General features: G+C 45.5%; 7 protein-coding genes across 7 annotated transcripts; 4 read left to right on the forward strand and 3 right to left on the reverse strand.

Moving 5' to 3' along the window:
- Nucleotides 1–72: 72 nt before the first annotated feature.
- On the reverse strand, nucleotides 73–372 carry SAMD00019534_025330 (hypothetical protein; the record flags this gene model as incomplete). Its single annotated transcript, XM_012901831.1, has 2 exons — nucleotides 73–290; nucleotides 360–372. 2 exons carry the CDS (start codon nucleotides 370–372, stop codon nucleotides 73–75), a joined length of 231 nt encoding a protein of 76 aa, XP_012757285.1.
- Nucleotides 373–1,021: 649 nt separating this feature from the next.
- Nucleotides 1,022–3,034, reverse strand: SAMD00019534_025340 (hypothetical protein; the record flags this gene model as incomplete). Its single annotated transcript, XM_012901832.1, has 1 exon — nucleotides 1,022–3,034. The coding sequence occupies one exon, from the start codon at nucleotides 3,032–3,034 to the stop codon at nucleotides 1,022–1,024; it is 2,013 nt and encodes a 670-aa protein (XP_012757286.1).
- A 500-nt stretch (nucleotides 3,035–3,534) lies between these two features.
- Nucleotides 3,535–5,511, reverse strand: SAMD00019534_025350 (hypothetical protein; the record flags this gene model as incomplete). Its single annotated transcript, XM_012901833.1, has 1 exon — nucleotides 3,535–5,511. One exon carries the CDS (start codon nucleotides 5,509–5,511, stop codon nucleotides 3,535–3,537), a length of 1,977 nt encoding a protein of 658 aa, XP_012757287.1.
- A 616-nt stretch (nucleotides 5,512–6,127) lies between these two features.
- On the forward strand, nucleotides 6,128–10,493 carry SAMD00019534_025360 (hypothetical protein; the record flags this gene model as incomplete). The annotated part of the gene is made up of 2 exons (XM_012901834.1): nucleotides 6,128–8,292; nucleotides 8,375–10,493. The coding sequence occupies 2 exons, from the start codon at nucleotides 6,128–6,130 to the stop codon at nucleotides 10,491–10,493; spliced, it is 4,284 nt and encodes a 1,427-aa protein (XP_012757288.1).
- A 160-nt stretch (nucleotides 10,494–10,653) lies between these two features.
- Nucleotides 10,654–11,732, forward strand: SAMD00019534_025370 (hypothetical protein; the record flags this gene model as incomplete). The annotated part of the gene is made up of 2 exons (XM_012901835.1): nucleotides 10,654–11,378; nucleotides 11,456–11,732. The coding sequence occupies 2 exons, from the start codon at nucleotides 10,654–10,656 to the stop codon at nucleotides 11,730–11,732; spliced, it is 1,002 nt and encodes a 333-aa protein (XP_012757289.1).
- Nucleotides 11,733–12,966: 1,234 nt separating this feature from the next.
- On the forward strand, nucleotides 12,967–13,826 carry SAMD00019534_025380 (hypothetical protein; the record flags this gene model as incomplete). The annotated part of the gene is made up of 2 exons (XM_012901836.1): nucleotides 12,967–13,651; nucleotides 13,789–13,826. 2 exons carry the CDS (start codon nucleotides 12,967–12,969, stop codon nucleotides 13,824–13,826), a joined length of 723 nt encoding a protein of 240 aa, XP_012757290.1.
- A 1,545-nt stretch (nucleotides 13,827–15,371) lies between these two features.
- SAMD00019534_025390 (hypothetical protein) lies at nucleotides 15,372–18,890 on the forward strand (the record flags this gene model as incomplete). The annotated part of the gene is made up of 3 exons (XM_012901837.1): nucleotides 15,372–16,443; nucleotides 16,513–18,029; nucleotides 18,105–18,890. 3 exons carry the CDS (start codon nucleotides 15,372–15,374, stop codon nucleotides 18,888–18,890), a joined length of 3,375 nt encoding a protein of 1,124 aa, XP_012757291.1.
- Between the last annotated feature and the right edge of the window lie 2,405 nt (nucleotides 18,891–21,295).

Genomic DNA, 21,295 nt, shown 5'->3' on the forward strand with positions numbered 1-21,295 from the left:
AAGAGTGATTTATTAGATCACACTTATTATTATGATTATTATTACAAGATTAAGACATGTTGTAAGATGACCTTATTGAGCTGAAAAGTCAGTTGTGGCTGTGAGATTGGCAGTGGCTACACCTGGAATGTTAGCATTGACATTGGTAGCAGTCTTGGAATTAAGACCCGAAAGGATATCCAAAAGGCTAGCAGTTGAGTTTGAGCCTTGGGCAGAAGCAAAGCCAGAGTTAGAGCTAAGACGGGCGTTGTTGGCAAGCTTGGTTGGGTTGGCAAGGGTGGAGAGGGCAGCTAGAATATAAAGAAACTATTAATATTTGAATTGGTTATTATTATAATTATTGTTTTTATATTACTTACCAAGGATAGTCATTTTTAATTAATTAGATTGTTGATTGATTTAGATTGATTGATATTAGATTTGATATCTAAATTTATTCTATCAAGTTGATTATTTATATGTTTTGGATCATCCATGAGGTCTAGACAAGTTCACCAAGGAAGTAGTGTATCTGGGGTTGATCACAATATGGATGTGTACAAAGATGAAATAAAATTATATTCATTGAATCAAATATATAAATATATTTAATCCAAGATTAAATTATAAATTCAAAGTTAATCATTCGGAATATTCAATATGATATAATGTAGGAGAGATCAATATTTCCAGACTTGTTGACAACATGATTATCGTTTGGAAGAGTGAAGCTCACAATCACTAGAATTAACATGAGTGTGTTGTGGGTGTTGGGTGTTATTGATTGATCATCCTTGTGTGAGTAATTTACAATCATGTGAGCGATCACTTGTGTGTCTCCTCAATCATTTTGGCGTTTGGGAAACACGTTCGGAGATATAAAATGATGAATCTAACTCAGAGTTATAACTCATAATACTTGTACATGATTGAATAATTGATGGTGGGACACACAAATAATGGATGTATCGAGTGATTGATCAAGTTGTTGGACTTGATGAATGAATGTAACAATGTCATAATTTATAATTAGTTTGATTTCTTAGCCACCCATTCCACCAATGATTGGCATAGCTTTCTTGTACTTTGAGTTAACATATGATCTGAAGAACTGTTCCTGTGGAGATGACGTGAAGAATAGGAACTTCATCAATGCAAAGACAACAACCAGTCCACTGGCAACAAGTGCGAATGGTCCACTCCAACTGGTGCCCACGAACAGTGCCACGGCAGCAGCCAGCGTGACACCTAGTGCTGTCAAATCGAGCAAGAGTGCTCCAACATTGCCCTGTTTGACGTCCTCGATGGCATCCACGACGAGGTTATAGGAGGCCACCAGCAACAACACTGGAGAAAAGCGATTCAGCATGAACTTTGCGGCGTTGGCGGTGAAGATCACTGACAAGCACTTTGGCACAATCTTAGCAACCACAGTAGGGACCAGAGGAGCAAGCTTTGAGCCAACAAATATGCCAGTTCGAGCAAACATCGATGTCACCAACTTGTTGCCAGTCTTGAACATTGTGACCGTGTCAAGGAACAGGCCGGACGTCTCTCCAATCAGTTCGAGCTTCTCGCCATCCTTGAGGTTGTCTTTGTTGAGGAAGCCATAGGTCACTGCGGCAGCCTGGCACACTCGCAAGAGCGAGCTGAAGAATATCTTTGAGGACTTGTCAATCAGGTTGGCCGCCAGCTTGGTCTTGAGCTTGTTGATGATGGATGCACCAATTCGCTCGGCATAGGCGTCGACCCTCTCCGTCCAAGACGCGGTTTCATCATACACCTGGTACATTACTGCACGTGTGGCCTCTTGCATCTCGGCGATAAAACCAGGGAAGGTGCCGACTCCAGAAGTCATGTGCTTCATGAGGGCATAGAACTCGCTCTTGGGATCTTTGTTCAACTTGGTGAGCAGGTCCTTGATGACCAGGTTGATGATGTCGTTGCTGTTCTGGTTGTTGGTCATGTTCTGATCGTAGTAGTTGGCCATTGCCGTGTGAGTGATCCTGTTGATCAGCTTGGTGGACTGCACGCAGGTCGGGTCGAGAATGTCCAAGACGATCTTCATACTGGTGATCCTGCGGTAGATCGAGGCGGTGGGATCGAAACCATCTCTCACCCTGTCGTCTTGAAAGCTCGTGCAGAAGGCGGCTAGGTTAGTCTCATCGCTCCAGTAGTTGACATAGATGTTGGCGCATCTGGCGGGTTGCTCGAGGAAGTCCTCCATCTTGGGATACTTCTCGATGAAGGCAAAGGTTTGCAGAAGCATGGTCTGGTGGGCGTAGATCTGGCTGTCGCACATGGCCTGGAGATCGGCTTCGACCTTGTCCTTCAAAATCCTCCTTGAGGGATCGTCATCACCGTTGGCCACCTTCATGGTGAACAGCAGGTTAGAGTAGTCCTTGTACCACTTCTGCTCGTTGGCGTCGTTGACGATGGCCAGTCTCTTGGCGCTGAGTGTTGGCTTGGTCTGCTCGAACAGCTCCAGCACATTGTCTTCGGTGAAGTAGAGCACATTCTCCAAGAAGTACTTCTCGGCATTGGCCTTGACAATGTTGACGTGTTCTCCTGGATGTGATTTGCCACCCTTTCCATGATCATCTCCTCCATCTGGCTTTCCACCACCGCCTGGCTTATCTCCACCAGGACGACCACCACCACCTGGCTTACCACCTGGATGACCATTGCCGTCGGGCTTGTTATCTGGGTCATTGCCTGCACCCCCTTGTCCTCCATGTCCACCCACACGCCTTGTGGCCGTTTGTGGATCGTTATGTGGACCGTTATGTGGAGGTGTTTCAACATGGAACACGGTGAAGTTGGCGAGAGTGGCGGCGATCTCTGCGTTGGTCATGTCCTTGACATCGTCATCCTCTGTATCATCATTGGCATCCATCTTGACCACTCTAGAGGCTGGCATTGCTTTCTTGTCTGCTGGGTAAACCTTTGCTCTCGCCTTAATATAAGATACAAAGAATGGATTATTGGCTGGATTGGTGGGCTTCTTTGCAGTTGCCGCAGCAACCTTTGGAGCCTTGTTATCGTTTTCTTGCATTGATTGATTGGTACAAATATGAATGAATGAATGAATGAATGATATGATATATATATGTAACAATGATTGAATAAATGAATGGATGTGATGTTGAACTTTGATGTACTAGTGATTAGTGTTGGAAATAGGTCGACCTATTTCCAAACGACATCGGTGGAGATGTCCTCAGATTTGAAAATCATGATGATCACACAAAAACGTGTAAAATTGATATTTTATCGTGTTGTTTGTGTCAACCTGGTACTCTAACTCTTTCGATTGGTGGGCCTAGATGATCTAAATTTAGATCCAAATGATTGAATAAGTACAATATTATTTTTAATATATATTAATATATAATTAGTATTGTATTTATTTATTAATTGGATCGACCTTAAGTCCACTTGAAGTTAATCAGTTTGATTAAAAGATTGGAAAAAAGATTGGAATTATTCCAGGTTGGACTACTTGATGATTGAAAGGAACATAATTTATTTAATAATGTTGCTTAATTATTTCACTTAGCCACCCATTCCACCAATGATTGGCATAGCTTTCTTGTACTTTGAGTTAACATAGGAGCTGAAGAACTGTTCCTGTGGAGATGCAGAGTAGAAAATGAACTTGATCAAAGCCAGGACAACGACGACGCCACTGGCAACAAGAGCGAATGGTCCACTCCAACTGGTGCCCCAGAACAGTGCCACAGCCGCTGCCAGATTGACGCCAAGTGCTGTCAGATCAACCAAGAGCGCGCCAACTTGGCCCTTCTTGAAGTCCTCGATGACATCCTCGACGAGGTTATAAGAGGCTACCAACAACAACACTGGTGTGAAGCGGGAAAGCATGAACTTGGCGGCGTTGGCCGTGAAGACCACTGCCAGACACTTGGGCACGATCTGTGCCACTGTAGCGGGGGCCAAAGGTGCAAGCCTCGAGCCCACGAAAGCTGCAGTACGAGCAAACACCGATGTCACCAACTTGTTGCCACTCTTGAACATTGTGACCATATCAACTAACAAGCCGGTGGTCTCGCCGATCAGCTCGGGCTTCTCCCCATCTTTGAGGTGGTCCTTGTTGAGGAAGCCAAAGGTCACTGCGGCCGCCTGGCATACTCTGAAGACTGAGCAGAAGAATACCTTTACATTCGTGTTGATATAGTTTGGCGCCAACTTGGTCTTGAACTTGGCGACCATGGATGATCCGAGGCGCTCGGCATAGGCGGCGGCCGTCTCGGCCAATTTTGGACTCTCATTGCTCACAGTGTACATCACGGCGCGAGTTGCCTCTTGCATCTCGGTGATCAGTCCTGGGAAGCTGCCAAAGCCAGTTGTCAGGTGCTTCATCAATTCATAAAACTGGTTCTTGGTGTCTTTGTCCAGCTTGGTGAGCAGGTCCTTGATGACCAGGTTGATAATGTCGGTGCTGCCCTGGTTGTTGGTCATGTTATGCTCGTAGTAGCTGGCCATGGCCGTGTGAGTGATCCTGTTGATCAGCTTGGTGGACTGCACACTGGTCGGGTCGAGGATGTCCAGGACGATCTTGATGTCGGTGATCCTGTTGTAGACGGCGACACTTGGGTCCAGGCCATCGTTGGCTTTGTCACTTTGGAAGCTTGATATGATGCTAGCCAGGTGTGTCTCGTCGCTCCAGTAGTTGACATAGAGGGTGGCGCACTTGGCAGCCTGGTCGAGGTAGTCCTCCATCTTGGGATACCTCTCGATGAAGGCGTACGTCTGAAGCAGCATGGTCTGGTGGGCGTAGATCTGGCTGTCGCACATGGCCTGGAGATCGGCCTCGACCTTGTCCTTTAAAATCCTCCTTGAAGTGCCATCATCGCCGTTGGCCACCTTCATGGTGAACAGCAAGTTGGAGTAGTCTTTGTACCATTTCTGCTCGTTGGCGTCGTTGACAATGGACAGTCTCTTGGCATTGAGTGTTGGCTTGGTCTGTTCAAACATCTCTAGCACATCATCATCGGTAAAGTAGAGCACATTCTCCAAGAAGTACTTCTCGGCATTGGTCTTGACAATGTTGACATAGGGCTCGGGCTCGGGTTCGGGGTCGGTCTGGGCACCACCACTGCTTCCTCCACTGCTTCCTCCACCACCTTTACTGGGCTTTGTAGTATTTTCTCCAGCGTGTCCTTTGCCAAGAGGATGATCTAATGTACCAGCGCTAGGCTTTGAGCCCTTGCCACCCTCCTTTCCGGCCTTGCCGCCCTTTCCACCCTTTCCATCACCCTTTCCACCGTCAACTGGCACCACCACCTTTTCAAACACCGTGAAGCTGGCTAGAGAGGCAGTGATCTGGGCGTCGGTCTCGGTTGCCGCAGCAGCAGCTGAAGTAGTATCTCTCTTTGGGCGTGTTGATGATGCTGCTGCTGATGCATCAGCAGGATAAACTTTTGATCTAGCATTGATATAAGAGGCAAAGAATTGATTCCTTGCTGTTACTGCAGCTGAAGGAGCAGCTGCATTTGTATCATTTGATTGCATTTGTTTGTATGTTATATATGTTTGTTGTTGATGTTGTTGTCTTTATGATCCTTGTTGTTGTTGTTGATCATCATCACCATGGTGATGATGATTAAATAATACTTTAGTAATGTACATCTTACAACATAATGTAAGGGTGTTTGGTTAAGGGTATGTGTTGGGCGAGGACATGTGTCATGTGTCTTTGATGGTCGATTTTCACAACGTCGTCGTCGCACTTGTCTGTGTAGTGTCGTGTTTGAATGGACAAAGTATCGAGTAAAGTTATGTAACCTTTCATTGTTTACATTATGTGACAATCAATCAAACAATCAAGTGTATGTTGTTGATTGAGTGTGTCTAAATCTAGAACATTGGGGACCAACCATTGGCCTCAATCTAGATCATGTAATACAACATGATATCTGGCATAGACTGATTGAATCTTGTGTTGTGATTACCATTAACTGTCTTCAGAGTATGTGTTCAAAAAGACGAACTTCTAATCACTAAAATCAAAATTGTTATTCCAATAAATAATAAATATCTCTTTTAACTTTGACGTCATTGTATGATCAAGTCAGACATCTGACAATATATCAAAATACACAGTTATAATTAATAAGATAATAATAATATGGATACATCCATGATGAACCCTGACAACAACAGGGTCATTACAAGATTCTGGATGTTGTTTGGAAACAAGTTGATAAGAACAATCATCTTTCAACATGTTGATCATATTCATAGACATTGGATAGCTGATGGTTTATCATCAAGAACAAACAAAAAAGATGAAGATGATGACCAAGAACAAGATAACAACAACAATGACAACAACAACCTTGACGATGACTTCATCAACCTCAACGCCAACAACGCCAACAATGCCAAAGAATACCCATCTATCAAATCAACGATCAAGGGTGGAAAGTTATATACTGATGGCTGCCTTACACAGATGATCAAGTACAATGCTGTACAATGGTTCATTGAGGTGTTTGACAGACTGCCCAACAAGTCATTCACACTCACCGCTGAACTAATGTACCGATCATTCAAGTACAACAATACAACTATATTCAATCATATCTTGAGCAGAACCGGTACCAACATGGGCCAGTTGACCAATAAGTGGCTGATCAACATACTCGAGCGTGGAAATGTCGAAATGTTCAAAGCATACCTTGAGGTGCACACAGCACGCACATTGCCACTCAATGACTCGCACCTGGTGACTGCGATTGACACTGGCAACGAACACTTTGTACGTCTGTTGCTCCAACATCACTGCTTCGAGCAGCCTCCCGAAGAAGCTGAACGGCTCGTCCTCAAGCGTCCGGGCGTCAGCGTCAATGTGCTCAAAGTGCTGCACGAGGACTATGATCGACTGTATCATGATGATCTCTGGAAGATGACCCTGCTCCACTCCATTCGAAGTCAACAAGCAGACAGCGTGCAATACATCATTGATCACCTGCCGCCAACCAAGGAGTCAACAATGATTGAGTGCATCCATACTTGGATGACTCACATCGTGGCACATGGCAACGTCGCTATCATCAACTCGATTAGCCCTCGAGTCTTTAGATATTTGCTTCCTATGCACTGCGACTTGCTATCGACTGCGCTGATGGTGGCCATTGCAGATGGATATGAAGAGGTCATCAAGTATCTCTACACTCATCATGTTGGAATGGGCAAGGGAGGAATGCATCCAATGGCCGAGATAACAGTTGTGCAGCATCTCTTTGGCGAATCCTATGTCAAGGTGCCCAAGAACGATCTGAACTCAAACATTCTGGCTATCAACACACCATCGATTGTCATCATCAAGGATGTCATTGAGCAAGTCGATTCACATCTCCAAAACATGATATACATCTCGACATCATTGTGGCGACGAATGTCCAAGCGAATGGCCACGCACATCTCCAACCCACGCTCCCGCCGACTACCATTGTTCAATCCACAGACCCTTCTCAGCATGTTGCAATCAGTTGGAGTGCCGGGCAGCCAGGTCACTGAGGACATGGTGCTCAACTTCGTTGACAACTGTGCTCAATACGTGGACCCCGACAGCGACCAATATGCCACGGAAAGTGTGCAGGCAACGCAAGCATTGGTGTTGGCCACAAAACTCTCGATGACGAGGAGCATGCAGAGGATACACGGTGCCTACCAGCTTGAGTACAACACCGATTGTTTGCGCAAGGCCTTGGCCAACGACGACTTTATGGCCCTGTCTATCATCTTTGGAAATGTCCTACCAACCGAGCTCGATGATTGGTCGAACAACGAGCATGTGGACCTGGCCGCGGACAAACTGATCGCAAAATCCTCGTTGGACACAGTGACATTGGTGCTCAAACATCTTTCGGCTACCAGAGAGGACGTCTGTATTTGTGAGTGGGCCGTGTTCAACAGCGCGCCAGAGGTGTTCCAGCACATCATCAAACTGTTCACCTTTGAGGAGATCGTATCAAACATCAATGATACTATCATGCGCGCATTCGAATGTGACAGACCTGATGTGTTGGTCACACTGCGACAGCTGTACGAGGACAATGGCAAGACACTACCTATGCCCAGTCTTCATTTGTTGGTACTTGGTGCCAAGTCCAACAGCCTCCAAGCATTGGTCTACTACCTCGGTACACCAGAGTTTGCCAATCTGCCCAAGATAATCAGATTGAGAACACTCCATGCCATCAACATCAACGCACACTTTGAAGGAAACGTCGGAATCGTCAACCACACCAGTGAGCTCATCAAGGAAGCACAAGCCAACAAGAAGAGGTACGTATATCCATTTGATAATGGACTCCCATCTGATCATCTCTCTAACATCCACTATCAATCAATCAATCAATTATATCAGGGGTCGCGACGAGTCTGAGATTGGTCATAATCAACGAGATGATGAAGATGATGCCAAGGTTCGAGTTGCTGCATCACCAAGACTTGAGACAGCAATCCACAAGGTGTTCACAGACACCAAGTTGATTGGCCTTGTCATGGGCCATATTAGCAACGTCCACAACAGTGCCAGTGTTGGCGAAGAACAAAGAGTCAAAGGCAAAGTACTACTCGCCTGTAACAGTCTGGGCCAATATAACAAGTTTGGTGCATCACAATGGTTCCTCAAAGCACACCAAACGCTTGAGGACAACAACAACAGATTCTTCCCCAACTCCAACCTGCTCTACAACTCAATGATCATGCCCAACACGGCAATCCTGGATGCATTGCTCATCAATCCCAAGATGGTGTACCAGGAGGATGGCCAGAACTTCTTGAACGACATGTTCATCTTCCAATCGGACTGCATCAATCCTGATTGGATGCGCACACTCGATCAATACCTGGTCAACACTCTGCAGGATCCCAAAGACATTGAGATTGACATCGACATGCTTTTGCAGATCCGCCATCCATCGCTGCTCCGCAAGCTCATAGAACTAGGCTTCGAGATCGTTCCCTACGATACTGACACGGACAAGGTCCACGAGATGGTCGAAGGATGGCTCCTCAAGCCTTGGGCGCTCGAGATGTTCAAGCTGCTGTGTGAGCACTCACTGATAGGATATGAAGTCAAGTTCGCACTACTTGAGGAGGCGATCTGTAACAACGTCGTAGATGTCGTGAGGTACATCTTTGAGGCCGAGTTTGACGATATGATGATCCATGATAACTCACGACCATACAGCATTGTCTCACAATGCATGTCTATAGATTGCCAAAAGGAGATCGTCGACATTGTGCTGTCGAAGATCCCATTGTACACATTCCCTAAGGACAGGCAAGCAGACTTGCATCGCGAAGCTGCAAGGCGAGGTAACTTGGCGATGTACATCAAGTTGGAAGGGGTTTGTGGCCCCTCCAACGACTACCAGAGATTGAGCTCGGCACTCCACTACCACGGCCACATGGACCTGGTCAACTATATTCTCAGCAAGCCGCCGCCACCCCCCAACGTCCATCTACCAATCCATCAGATCAATTCCACGCTCATATCGGTCGAGTTGATCCAACGACTGCGCGCCATTCCAGCAATTGCATGCCCGTCTGCCTCATTGATGGGACATGCCATTCGGTCGGGCAAGAAGGACGTGATCGAATTTCTGAGGCAAGAATGCCCACCCAACGATATATTGGCATTCGAGCACGCGCTGACCTATTCTGACATCCCCACCGCCAGGAAGATCCTTCAGTCTCCAGAATTCATCAAACAACGCGAAGAGGATAGAGGCCTGTTGGGACGACACTCTACGTACGCCCTTTGTATTGGCGCCACCAAAATGAGTGATGATGATTTCATTGAGTTCCTTAAAGTCATGTTCAACCCCGAGGATACAAGCGAGCTGGCCGTGTCAGATCTTCTTCTGGCCGCTGTCAGAAAGTCATCCCGAGTGGTCAAGCATGTTGTTGCTCTTGCCTCAACCGCCACTGATGCAATTGCTATTATCAAGATTGATTTATTCAAGAGTTTCATCCAAGTTTGCATCAACAGGGCAGACACCGAGTCGATAGAGTGTCTGGTCGAAATGGCCGTCAACACCAGACAGTTCAGTCCACGCGCTCTGTTCCCATTGGAGATTAAGAATGTCAGCATCGTGGAACTCATACTGGACAAGGGCTACTTCACAATGGATGGCAGCTCATACGAGTTGGCGAGATTGGTCGATTGGGCATGTGAGAACGGACAAATTGACGTGCTCAAGACTGTGTATCAGCGCATTGCCACCCCCATCCAGCTTCACAACTATCTTCCAACGTTGATGAATGTATACAAGTCAGCGATGGAGAATGAACATAAGGTGTTGGCATACCTTTATGAAGAACTTGGCCAGATACTCAATGCAAGAGATGAACAACTTGGTCGCATCCATCAAGCATACATCAAACGCACAATGGACTACGTCCTTCAAGGTGCACTACTAGTTGGCAACATCAACATCATAGACATGCACCAACGCCTTCAATCCAAGTATCAATAACTGGAACATCAATCAAGTCGTCCCATAATCTTGTAGTGCGAACATGGGCTGTGGGCGTGAGATGATCACCATGCCGTGGCACGCGACCTTTCACTTTCATTAAATGAATAAATCAAGCAATCGATCACATAAGATATCATAGAGATAGATAATAAGAAGGATGTTGTGTATAAGCAAACTTAGGTCAATAGCTATTAATGCTGTTCAACAGGCTTGTGTCGCATGTTTGGACATTCAGCACAATCTGGTCAACGAAGAGACGATCAGCAAGAAGGATCAGTCACCAGTGACAGTGGGCGATTATACAGTGCAAGCACTTGTGATTGATATGTTGTTGCGTGGTGCCACAGAGCATGGCGAGCTCGAAGAGTACTCGATCGTTGCCGAAGAGGACGCAGACACGCTGTCACAACAGCCAGATGTGCAGAGCAAGGTGCTATCATACTATAACAAGTACGCCGACACTCCTATCAATGGAGAGCGACTAGCCACACTACTTGACAAGGGCAAGGCCAAGAAGCCTACAACAAAGCGTTGGTGGACGCTTGACCCCATCGACGGCACACTCGGCTTCCTCCGTCGCGACCAATATGCCATCGCCCTGGCACTCATGGAGGACAATGTGCCCATACTCGGTGTGTTGGGTTGCCCTTCCCTGCCCATATCAAAGGGCTCAATCGAGAGAGGATGCATCTTTGTTGCATCAAAGGGTGCTGGGTCATTCATGCGTACACTACAAGATGTCAACGAGGTGTCGGTCAAGGTATCACAACAATCAGACACATCAAAGGCCGTCTTCACCGAGAGCTTCGTATCGCGTGGCTTTGGACATGAGTTGAACTCAAAGATATCAAACAACCTTGGCGTCAAGAGTGAGCCACTCAAGTAGGTAGTGTTGTAGTCCAAAGACAAACGTGTCCATTCAACTCACTCTCGCGCTCAACAAACAAACAAACAAACAGGATCGACAGTCAATGCAAATATGCAATGGTGGCAAGAGGAGACAGTGACATCTATCTACGACTCACTCAGCTGGACTACAAAGAATGTATATGGGATCATGCTGCTGGTGCTATCATTGTAGAAGAGGCTGGTGGCATTGTCCGCGACTTCCGCGGCAACAAATTAGACTACTCAGTTGGCAGGAAGTTGGACAACAACATTGGCATCGTCTGCTCCAACAACATACTCTACACTCCCCTTACAAATGCGATCAAAGAATCCATTCAATTGGATTGATATTGATTGATGGATGTATTGGCATCAATCATTGTACTTTGGACATGTCCGCCGACAGAGTGGTCGAGAATAAACATCCATACCGTGAGGATGTTTATTCCGCCGGTTGGACGGTTTGATCGTTAGAACTTCAGTATCAATTAATATTAATATATTAAGGATCTGATCACATCCATTTATAGTCTTCAATGAACGAGCGAGTTGTGGAACGTTCAAATAGATCCGACTAGTGGAGTGCCAGCCTGCTAACTGTCCAGAATTGCGACAACAGAATAACAAGATGCACTGCTTTAATTAACGAGGTGCTAATGTCATGGCATGAACATGTGCCACCTTTGTCCCGCGGGTAACCATGCATTCTACAACACCCATGATGGTTGGACGATGGGCCACTCCATGCAGACTACAACAAAAAGTTTTGCAAAGTCGTTTGGCAAGCCAAAAAGGTGGGCCAGTCGGTTAGACACATCCTAAAGTAGTAAGTGTGGGGACGATTGAGATAGCCCTAAGACTATACTTCCATCACGTCATATTAATATTAGTCTAGATGTGTGTTTCGGCGTTGGTTGTAATCATGAGTTGAAGGTAATGAGTCTGTCAGTCTGGCATTCATTCAAGTTGTTTAGGGTTGTGTTGTGTGGGAGAGGGTAGGCCTTGTTCAAACTTTATCGTTTACTTAGCGTTCAGACAGTGGGACACAGAATGTTGTTGACCAATAATCAATACTAATCTCATTCAATTAGATCAATATTCTTATATTATTAATACTTATGATACAAAGTTAATATTAAACAATAACAACACTATGCCACTTTACTATATTTGATCAATATCCTTATTATAATTAATCAATCAACCAATTAATCAGAATCATTAATTCAAACAATCTATTGATCAAACAATCTATCGATCGAACAATTAATCAATCAATCAATAATCAGTAATAATAATAATAATAATAATGGTAGCTTTGGATGAGATATATGATGGAATCAAGTTGGAACATTCAGTTCCTGGATCACCAAGTTATTTGAAGAATGGCCAAATACATTATAATGGTCAACTACATAACCAGACTAATAATTTTGTCAATGGTATACATAACTTGAGTAACTCATTCTCAGGAATGGTCAAGGAAATACCTTCAGAGTTATCATTGATGAGAAGTAAATGGATAAACAAGCCATACTATCATATTGATGAGAGTGACACAATATATACACATGACGAGGATATGGATAGACTGGCGAATGAATCATCAATATCATCAGAGCAGATAATCAAGCATCCAGTGGGAATCAAGGATAATGACACTGGTTTGGATACTTTTGATGAACCAGCTTCCAATCAAGTGTTGCCCAGTCGGCACCGATCATTCTCCACCCCCAACCTGGTATCGTCATTGAATGGAATTTTCAGTAGATCAAGGACATTGCTGACATCATCAAGGAAGGGCAACTTGGAGGAGGATAATGATGGTACTCATTGCTCAGAGGACTTGAGAATACGTTCATTCACCGAATCACATCGTAACTTACCGAGTCTGAGCGAGTGCCAAGATATACTCAAGATTGTCAAGAATGAACAGGATGAGAACCAGCTCAACTTGATGGCTCGATCACCTCCCAGCAACAGTATAATATTGATAACAAAGGATATTTGCGACCATGATCAGTACATAGAAGATAAAGATGATGTCCAAGTCTACACAATCCAACAAATGCCTATCCCAATTCCTTTGCCAAAGCCTGTGTCATCCAGACCCATTCCCCCGCCTCGTACCCTTCTGGCCCTACCATCATCTGAGATTGTTCAAATCACATCGAGTCCAGAGTGTTCTCCCCCAGCTCCGTCATCGACATCTACTGCCATCACTTTAGCATCCAACACTCCCAACCTCAACCTTCATAACAAACGATGTATCCCAATGACAAGGACAAAGTCATTCTCACATATCACAGACTCAAAAGTGACAACCACTTCAACAACCAATGAACTACGAAAGAGTTCATCATCAACTCATCAATCAACACCTGTACATCATCAACAACAACAGGCAACACCGATGAGCATGCAAGATGCTTTCCAACTTGAATTGAAGAACAAGTTGAAAAATAGAACACCAGTGGTCAGGCCCTAACATGGTCATTACCCTGGCCATTATCCAACAACAATATATGTACCATAACTTGTAATACTTATCAACTTACCATCACCAGACTTGTCAAGACCTTACCTTCTATCCTAAGGTGATGGATGGACCATCATCATCATGAGTACCAGGTCAACCAACAAGTCAACACCCCAGCACAGGACAACGTGAAGTCCAGTATGTCCAACGTGACTCACCTCAAAACGAAACCCCATGGGTCTCATGAGTCTCGGGAAAGCACCAACAAAAAAACATTCAAAATAAATTTGCTGGCAAAATTCAAATAATCTAATTTTTAGGAAGCGTGCTTCTCGCTCGTTTGGCTCTCGCCTCTCAATGAATCGAAGCACATCGAAAGTATCGATCACAATTCTCTTACTTTCACGTATCTCCTACATTCATTCATAAATACATAAACAATCCTTAATGTTGTAGAATATACTGCAAAGTGACTGACGACCACAATTGTCATTTTGGAGCATTCAATCAATCAATCAATTCAACCAACAGAAACAGGAAAATCAATCAAGTCCAAGTAAGTGTCCCGCTTATTATCTATCAATAATCTATTCTCTTTCTCCTATTTGTACTTGTTATTTGTCTAATAGTTGTGAACTTGTATTATTGTCTTTTAACCAAAGAGTACTCTTGCAAGCTCCATCCATCTATGTCTCTCTCTCTCTCTCGCTCACTCATTCACTCATTCAAGCTTCCGCTTCACAAACAAACAATTATTTGAAAATTACAGACACCCATTCACCATCATCGCCACTTGTTTGCGTCGCAAACACACACACATCCATGGACACAAACACACACGAATGAAATGAATGAATGAATGACCAACAATAACAACTCTGTTGCTGTTGCTGTTGTCCATGATGATGATGCCTGCTTGCTTTGCCTGCCTGCTTTCCTTCAACTCTCTAATTATAATAATCAGAGAGGAGATTGTTTGAAAAAGGAGACCAGACCACCACCCCAACCTTCCTTTTCTTTCCTTTCTTTCCCTTTCCAACCATACTACCATCCTTACTTCTGTTAATTAAGAAGAATATTTATTATTATTATTATTATTATTATACCCTCACCCTTAAGGGACACACTCAGTCAGTCAGTCAGTCAGGCAGGCAGGCGGGCATCATCACCCAGGCACCATCATCGCAACTTGGTCCAAGACAGACAACCTGTCACACTTCAAAGTGAGTGCGTGAGTGAGCAGAGTATGAGTGAGCTAGAGTAGACTGTGCATAAACATACAAAGAGATAGATATCATCCATCCATACATTCATTCATTCATTCATACAAACAATAATACATACTTGAAAGATATCTTTGCAAAGCGAATGACGAGACAATAGTGATTAGCGGGCATCTATCCCCGAGACAATACTCGAAACATCATACCACATCATACTCTCTTGGAACCTTGACTTGAACTTGAACATTCATTCAGACGAACGAAAGACTAATCAATCAATCAATCATGTCCAACAACAACAGCAACAGCAACAACGGTAGAGGTAGCAGTAGCAGTGGCAGTAATAGTGGTCGCAACAACAGTGGTACAACCAGCAATCCAATACCAATAACACCATTTCCTGGATTTCCACTTCACCAACAACAGCTACATCAATATCAACAACAACAACACCTCCTACAGCAGCAACAACAACAGCAACACTTGTTGTTCCAATCATCATATCACCTACAGCAACAACAGCAACAACAACAACATTCAAAAGCAGCTATGATACCGGCATCATCCCAGTCACAACAGTTGATGAATAACAACAACAATAATAATAATAACAAGTCTAGTCCAATTACATCTATTGATGATGCAGTAGCCTCATTGTCTGCGCATCATCCAAATATCAAGTTGGTCACCAATGGTGGCCAGCAGCAACAGCAACAGCAACAGCAACAACAGCAGTCACAACATCATCTACTCTCACTGCCCGAGTTGCATTGGGGCAGTAGTCTTGGAGGCACTGGAAGTTCATCACCATCAAATACAGCGCAACTACAACATCATCAACAACAACAACAGCAACAGCAGCAACATAACAACAGCCTATCGCCAAAGCAATCTATGGATATATCACCAGAGGCCAGTCGCAGCTTCGACAAGACATTGATGACCACGATGGACAATCTGGGCAAGATGGAGACGATTCGACAGCAATACGAGTCGCAGATCGAGTCGCTGATGAACCAGGTGCACTCGGCCTTTGAGCGCGAGCAAAAGCACCGTGTGTACACAAAGTCCATCGAGGAGGCCTACTCCACGCTCGAGTCGGAGAACATCAAGCTGAAAAAGGAGCTGTTTGAGCAGAACAAGAAGATGAACGAGCTGTTACAGATGAAGATGCCGTCGTCCAACACCAATCCCTACACTTCACCATCGTCACTACTACATGTACAACATCAACAACAACAACAACAACAACAACAGATGCTTATGCAGCACCCTTCTGCTTTTGGCCAAGGCTTCTTCTCGCCCCTGTCTGCTTCGGCTCCAATCCCACCTCCACCATCCGAGTTGAGAAAGAAAGGTAAGCATATCCTCTCACAAGCGTGTCCAACTCTGAACGATCTTACTCACACATATACTCCATTATTAGTCCGAGGAATTGCAGGTGATGAAGAGCTCGTGGCAGAGGCACTTGGCTCTTTTGTAGAATTCGCCTCATCGTCTCCACAGACAAGGAAGCCACCAATACTGAAGCGTTCAAACAGCGAGGACCTGTTTAGACACAACGGTGGTCAGGCCAGCGCACTGGCCGCGCTCAACTTTAGACTGGGCGCTCTGCCACCACGCAACGACAGCGCCATGGAGTGGTCGATCGTCAGCACGACGGAGCAGGAGGACCGCAGCAAGAAGAGGCGTTCCGACAGCTTTGCCTCGCCCAAGGTCTCTAGCGAGGACACGCTGATGAAACCCAAGAAGAACCAGCAACAGCAGATGTCGATATCGCCTACGTCGGGCTCGCTGCCGCCCAAGCAGCCACCCAGCCCCGCCGTCAAGTTGGAGGGAAGTGGCTCAGACATGAGCTCGCCGCTGAGCAAATCCAACAAGGGCAAGCACCAGCGACAGAACTACCCGTCATTGATGCAGAACATTGGCATGATACCAGAGATGGACACGGATGTCGACAGCACGGACGAGTTTGACTTTGCTGCCAACAAGCTCAATAGCAGTGGTGGTATTACACGTGGCGAGGACTCACCGGACGACGCACGCAACTCCTCCTCGTCGCCATTCGACTCGCCCTCAATGTCGGACAACAGCAGCCTGTTCAAGTCGATCTCATCCGCAAGCGACGCACCACACGAGGCGCTGCTCAACGAAATTCACAGCCTCCACCATGCGCAGCGTGAGGCTTTGGAGAAGATCTACATGGCGCAGCGCCAGTTCCTCATCTCGGGCTTGGCCATGCCCAACCGCGAAGATCTGCTCATGTCTCTGCAGGGCGACCAAAAGCGTCTGTGCGGCCAGATCGAGTCAGAGCTGCTGTCGCTCAACCAAATGTACTGCCAGACGATACTGGAACCCAACCAACTGTGCAAGATCGATATTCTGCTACAGGACCTCTCGATCCAGCTCAAGCAGCTGCAGCTCTACCAGGAGGAGCTCAGCTTTGGCGACGCGGATACGCTGCCCGTCGCCCTTGTCATCACCAAGCAGCCGTTCCCCATGGTCATCAGCAAGTTCAAGCAGCTGCAGGAGGACCACCTGATCGCACAGCTGCTCACAGGCACCAACGTCGATATTGCGTCCTACTCGCCGATCCGCGCTGAGCTGATCTTCCACGCCAAGCCCATGACCAAGGGCTCGACGCCCATCGTTGGCTCTGCCGCAGGTGGAAGTGGAGGCAACGGCGGCAACAAGAAGCAGATCGAGAAGGACACCCAGATCATCGATCCAGTCAAGGGCATTGCCAAGTTCCCCATCAAGTTCCTCACAGGCACACGCAAGGGATGCGTCAAACTGCACTTTGTCCTTCAGATCAAGACGTCGGATGGCCGCACCTTTAACGTGCCCAGTGGCACCTCCCAGCCATTCATCGTCATCACCAACGATTGTCAATGGGAGGGCAGTGAGGGTACACTCTTGAAGAAAGAGTCATTCAATGAGAAGGTATGTCTTACAACGAGCACTGGATTCCAAAGCATGTGTCACTAACAATCAATCAATCAATCAATCAATCCATAGTTCGAGATCACCTGGCCACACTTTGTAAATATACTCCAGAAACACTTCCTCAAAGCTACCAAGCAGAGTCCAATCCAACCGACACGACCACTGTCCAGCTACGACTTCCACTATCTCAATGCGACGTTCTTTGGCAGCCGCACATTCGTCAGCCACAAGGACTTTGACCAGTTCTGGCTCTGGTTTGGCAAGTCGTTGCAAACACTACGCTACAAGCGTCATATCTCCACGCTGTGGCAGAACGGCCTGATCTTCATGTTCCTCAAGCGCGAGTCTGTAAATAGTATCCTTAAGGGACAGGAGCCTGGCACCTTTGTCATCCTCTTCTCCGAGTCCTTCCCCGGCCACCTGGAGATCTCCTACGTGGCCTCGGGCGGACCGGACCAGGCTGGCAGCTCACAGTCTTCGTCGCTGTCTGGCAGCACTGGTCTGAGCAGCAGCACCGGCATCAGCAGTAGCACTGGCATTAGCAGCGGCGGCGAAGAGTCATCCAAGGATGGGGCAAACAGCAACAACAACCCATCTTCACAACAGAACAAGATCAAGCATTATCTGGTGCAGCCAAATGACACGTCTGGCAGCAAGAGGACACTGCCCGACTTCCTCAACGAGCGATCTCAGTTCACTCACGTTCTCCAGCTCAACGTTGCAGCGCTGTACCACTGCGACGCACCGATTCCACCATTCAAGCGCGAGCCCAAGAACAACGTGTTGGAGGCCTACTACAGCAAGCGACAGACATCACAGACTATAATTGGCAGTGGATACGAGCCGTTGCCTAACTAATCATATTGTCAACTGGCTGGGCTGGACTGGGTTGGTCTAGGCTGGGCTTGGACCTTCATCATCCTCCTCTTCCTTCATGAATAAACCTTTGTGTAGTGGCCCTGTGGTCTACTGCACTCTATCATCAACTTTCTGGAGTTCCTGATTCCACTATGAGCTGGAGAGTGTAAGTGAGGGTCAAGTCCTTCGCCCTGTGGACCCTGGGGCTTCGTCCTTTTGGATTTTTCCCTTTTTTTGCTTAATTTTAATTTTGAAAACATTGTTTAGTCGTTGTGTTTGTTGACGCACCTCGTCTGGTATTAAGTGGTCCATGCCCATACCAACTTTGAGAAGAGTCTAAAGATAGTAGCAATAGTAAGTTACTCTTATTCTAGCTCACACACATACATACATACACAAAGGTAATTAATAACACAACACACTAAACAAAGGACATAACCTTTAAATAACACATAGACATGAAAGAGGGATGTGGACGCGAAGTCTATAGACAGCTCAAGAGTATGAATGTGGACTTAGTCTCTTGTTCCCCATCTTGCCCTGTCGGTCCCATTCATTGCCACCATTCCCATTTATACAATCAATCAATGTCCACACACATACACACACACCACGCGTACATGGTCCAACATTGAGACCTCATTTCCAAACATGGCATCAGCGTCGACGGTGAAGGCCATCGACAAGTGGAGCCAAAGGTGGGAGCTATTCATAACTATCTACTATATTTGTTGTTGTTGTTTGTCCGCTTGTTAGAATGAATCATTCATGAATGAATGAATGATCAGTATCAAGGCGATCCGTCAACATCCACAAACACCCTTCACCCGCGCCCATATCCAAACTAGTTTGCAACAATATTAGCATCATCACACGCGGTTGTCACGGTGAACAACGCTTCTAGACTTGGCAATTTACAAAATAAGACTCTTGTGCACTGACTGGATGGATGGATGGATGAACGGATGAATGAATGATCGATTAAAGGACCTTTGCCAGCGAATCATCCAACATGGTCTATGATTGGCGGCGGTCCGCCCGTCATCCAATGTCATGCCGGCTCAAGTCGTGTGTGTTTGGCCTTGTCTCGAGTCGAGAATCACCCGCGAGAGAATGAATCAAAGTGTCTCATGCTTTTTGTGTGTTTGGAAAACGGCAATCACGCTCAGATCTGAGTCGACTCTGAGCTCGACTCCTCGTTGCCCCAAAGAAAGATCACATTACATTACATTATCCAAACCACATCACACACACATAACTTGTAGACAAACAACAGACATGTTGTAATCGTTAAAGTAGAATAGTTCGATCATACATATAAATACATCTTATTTATTATTATTATTATTATTATTATTATTATTATATTATATGTATGTATAATGCAATCAATCAATCTGGTAACCAGTAACAGACAAGATGGACCTATCATGTCCAACCATCCATCCACATAACATAACACACACATAAATATGATAAAAGGATTCAGTTAATCTATCTAATGTCATGCGTGTCAACAACAACAACTGTCTGTGTTATTGTGCAATGCTACATTGTATCTGATCGTCTTATCGTTTACACACTCGTTCAATCACCATGGTGATTGTTCAAACACAACCTCACAGCAATCAATCAATCAATCACATGCATCTCATTCATTCATTCATTCCTCATGCACCTCTTGCGGTGAATGACTGTCAACAACCCAATATCCATTGGATCTGTGTTTGTTGTGTTTGTTTGCTTCGTAGCGAGAGTGTTTGTGGTGTGAGTGGTGGTGGGAGGGGGGTGTAATTGTTGCAGTTGTATTGGTTGACAATAAGTGGGTGTGTGTATGAAAGGAAGCAACAAGGAATATTAGGAAGAGATGGAAGAAGAGGTGCTGTTATAATTAGAGCTCACAACAACAACAGCCAACCAACACCAACACAAAAAAAAACACTATTATTACCATCCACAAGTTACGCCCCCATTTCTTACTCTTATTATCTCTAAAGAGAGAGATATTCTAAAATAGAAAGACAGACATCTTAGATTATTATTATACCTCTTTTTGAGTTTGTCATCCACCAACAACATCAAGTGACAACTCAACTCAATCATCCAACACTCATACACACGTCAATCATTCAATCAATCAGTCATCAATATCAATTCTGACATCTCTCCATCCAACAACGACTACAGCCAGCTCCACTTCTGCAGACAGACACACAGACAAGCCATTCAATCTCAACTCTAGCCTGTGAAGACATCACTGTAAACAAGACCTGTACAACTACAAACTAGTCGGCTCAAACGACCACCGCGAGCAGCTCCCTAAAGGCTTGCTCATTCATATTTATATTGTCAGTCAACCAGTAAGTCTAAACATACATCATACATACATCAAGCCTCGACACTCA

The sequence above is a fragment of the Acytostelium subglobosum genome, assembly GCF_000787575.1.
Source record: "Acytostelium subglobosum LB1 DNA, scaffold: scaffold4, whole genome shotgun sequence".
Taxonomy (NCBI): domain Eukaryota; phylum Evosea; class Eumycetozoa; order Acytosteliales; family Acytosteliaceae; genus Acytostelium; species Acytostelium subglobosum.